The 3,347-nt window shown below is 44.5% G+C and overlaps 1 protein-coding gene across 1 annotated transcript in view; it reads left to right on the forward strand.

The window, feature by feature from the left end:
- Positions 1–828, forward strand: part of LOC105536409 (nuclear pore complex-interacting protein family member A2-like) — a 34,289-nt gene extending 33,461 nt beyond the window's left edge. Inside the window, exon 5 of the mRNA XM_011975811.1 lies at positions 726–828. Coding sequence (XP_011831201.1) covers positions 726–828 — 103 coding nt within the window. The remainder of the gene's footprint in view (positions 1–725) is intronic.
- The last annotated feature ends 2,519 nt before the right edge of the window (positions 829–3,347 follow it).

Here is a 3,347-nt window from a genome sequence, read left to right on the forward strand (position 1 = left end):
TAAAGAACTTTAAAGATGTTATTTCATTGAATACATCAGGAATTTCAGAGGTATATGACGCACATCTGCAACAGGATTTGCGTTGCATATTAGCCAAGAAGAGAAAAAATATTTCATGTCTTAGAAGATTCAACTCATACGCTGTCTATATGGAATTCTTTGTGGGAATTGAGGCATTACTGAGAATGTTTTGCGTTAGGTTCCAACCAGCCTCAGTGAAGCTGGTGTCAGGGAGGGGAAAGTGGACTCTGAGCAGAGCAGGGACTCTGAGTAGATGCTCTGCAGAAGATCAGGAAGGAGCAGGGAGTGAAATGTTAGGAATTCTAGAACTCAGAGAACTGAAGGGAAGGTAGTTGCTTTCTTTTCAAATTGTGAAACATTTTAACTTGTGGTAAAATATGTATAACATGATAATTACCATCTTAACCTTGTTGAAATGTACAGTTCGGTTGTGTGAAGTATATTCACATCCTTGTTCCATTATTGTTTCCTAGATATCTTTTCTCAAGTCTGTCTTAAAGTCATGAAATGTCAATGACAGATCCATGGATTGACAGGGGAAAGCCTGGAGGTCCAACAGCCGTAGCCAGGAAGGTATGCTATCTGTGGGAGTCCCCATAGTGTGGACATAAATTTGCCCTGTTAAGGGAAAGAACAGCTTCTGGCCCTCAGGTTTCTCCCCTTCTCCTCTCTACACACTAACCGTACTTTTCCATGTCATGGAGATCTATGGAAGCTAAAGTGCAAGCTGAAGTCCAAGAGGTGACGATGAAGGTCAACAGTCATTGCGAAATCTTTGGGCAAAGAAAGACTGTTGAGGAAGAGTAAGATGTTCACCGACACAAATACTGTTGTATGAACCATGTACCAACCAAAGTAGACAACTGCAATGGCCTTGAGAATATTTTCCACAATATTTGTGGCAAATTCAGTGGGTGCAAAATTGAGCTTGTCCTTCCTGCTTGATTAATTTTCGTGTTTCCTTTCCCTTCCTACATACTTGATTGTAATGTTTCAGTGGGAGGAGGTGGTCCAAGTACTGGCCTTGTTAAATTCAATGCTTGCGTCACCCCTGGATTCATTTTCACAGCCTTTTGGCTTTTGGTCATATGACATTGCATTTTTTCTGCCACATGACTAGTCTTTTTTGTCATGTCACTGGTTAAAAATATTTAGCAATGAATTGAGGCCTACTAGCATGTTATCTTGCTGCAGAAAAGATGGGCATTTATTTCTGGGGGATGGTCAGGGGTCCTAGCACACCTACACACCCTCTATACCGGCAGCAATTGAGGTTATCAGTGCAGGTTCAGTCCCTGCAAAGGTCAGGGTATTTCCTGTCCACCTCTTTTCCTGGCATGTGACTCTTCCGGGTCCCATCCAGAACCAGTGGACTTCAGTAGGGATCACCTTCACTGACAGACCCTCAATCTGCTTTTTTTCAATCCTCCACATGGTGCAAAAGCTGCTTTGCTTCTTTGCATCTCAGTTAGTCCCTTCTGGAATTCAGTGATGAAACTCAGAGAAATGAGCCCCAAATGTGAGGTTGACCTTCGTCCTGGGTTTCCTTCTTCTCCATCTTGGCCTCATGTCTCTTTACTGCCATGTTAGCAATTTGATGCTTTCAGTCATGGGTTTTAGATTCTGCTCCACGTCCCCATTGTTCTCATGGGAGATCAGAAGCTTCACACGCACTCATGTCTGCTCCAGAATAGAATGCTTCTTTAGCTTCCCTCCAGACTCAGGTATTGTGTTTCCAGTTCCCAAGTGCACAGCAGGAGTAGTGATGTCCTCACTGGCTTCTTATTTGCATTAAACTGTGAGCTCCTTTAGGGTGGGGATGGGACCCTGCTCCCATTGCATCCTCTGCACCTCACAACACATCCTTGCTTCAGGCCACTCCAGACAGCATGTGCTGAAGGGTGCCCTGGGTGCTCAGAAACAGGTGCATGAACTTTCTCTTTGATGTGTTTTTGCCCCCGTTTCCTAGAGTTCTTGGCATTCTACACTCCTTCATATGAAATCAAGTATCAAGTGAGATTTTTAGAATCAGAACCATGAATCAAGTAGTGTGAGGGCAACACAGCAAACCTACCTTTTCAGCCATTTCCTTTTTCTGCCCTCACTCTCTGTGAACCAAACCTTGTTAAAGTCACTCGACACCAGAGGATAGTTTGCAGTTTGTCATCTATTTTCAGGACACCCTGACTAAAGAGTCATTCGATCATTTCCAATTCAGTAGATGCACCCAGCACTCAGATTGGCCTTTTCTCTCAACCAGGATCTTTAAAGTCCATGAGAAGAGTTCCAGTCCTGAATCATGGACATGTGCAGCAGTGAACCGCAGGGCTAAGGACAGCATGTCCTGGACGGATCTCTCTGAGGCTGATTGTCTGGGTTCTGGCATCAGCTTCTGATGGAGAATCAGGTCTCCCTATGGGAGGAGTCAGACGAGGAGCGATCCCCTGCTCTGTCCTTACGGGTTTAGTTGTGATGAGTTGGTGAGGTCTGGTTTTCCACACTGAACTAAAATGAGCTTTCGCTATGTCAGGCATAAGACTGACCCTAGAAGCACACATAGCGCATCTCATAGAAGCTTTTAATAGTTCATATTTACTAAAGAGTAGGAATACAGAGCGATGAAGATGAGCTGGAAATGACAGGTGACTTGCCAGTAGGCCAGAGTGTGCTTTTTCTTTGTCCCTCCATGGAAGGTGTTAATTCTCCCTCCAGTTGTGACGATCACTTGGTTCATTTATGGGAAGGTTGTCAGGGGACCTTTGAATCACGGCCTTCAGATGCCGGAAGGGAAGAAGGAATCCCACACAGGTCAGTGGATCATGTGCATGCATCTCTCTCCCTTCTCGACTCAGGAAACTGAGAATGAAAGAATGTGAGTGAGCAGAAAGGGAGAGGCGGCTGTCAGAGGTGGAAGAAACCAGGAAATTGGCTCTAGAAAAAATACCCACCTGTGAGTGAGTTCAGAAACCCACACCAGCCTCTTGGGAAAGCCCCGCTGGGGTGTTTTGTTTTAAATCTTTGTACAACGTTTAGACCCAATTAACACAAAAATGGAAACAAATGGTCAGAAGAGATACCTAGAGAGAGAATTCACACAAGAGAACACAAAGTACCTTAAGATTTACCAGTGATCAAAACATATGAAGTAGCTAAATATCTCCTGACTGCAATGCCGGCCAGACTGTGTGGAAACTCAGTTCATACCAGCCGTTCTAGGGGTGGTGTGAGTTGTCATCATCCTTAGGAAAGCGTGTTGTTGTAGGATCAACCCATTCTTCAAAAGGACTGTGCCTGTTCATCAGCTCAGCTGTTTCTGCCCTGTGAAA

This window comes from Mandrillus leucophaeus, unplaced genomic scaffold, assembly GCF_000951045.1.
Source record: "Mandrillus leucophaeus isolate KB7577 unplaced genomic scaffold, Mleu.le_1.0 Scaffold1010, whole genome shotgun sequence".
NCBI lineage: Eukaryota > Metazoa > Chordata > Mammalia > Primates > Cercopithecidae > Mandrillus > Mandrillus leucophaeus.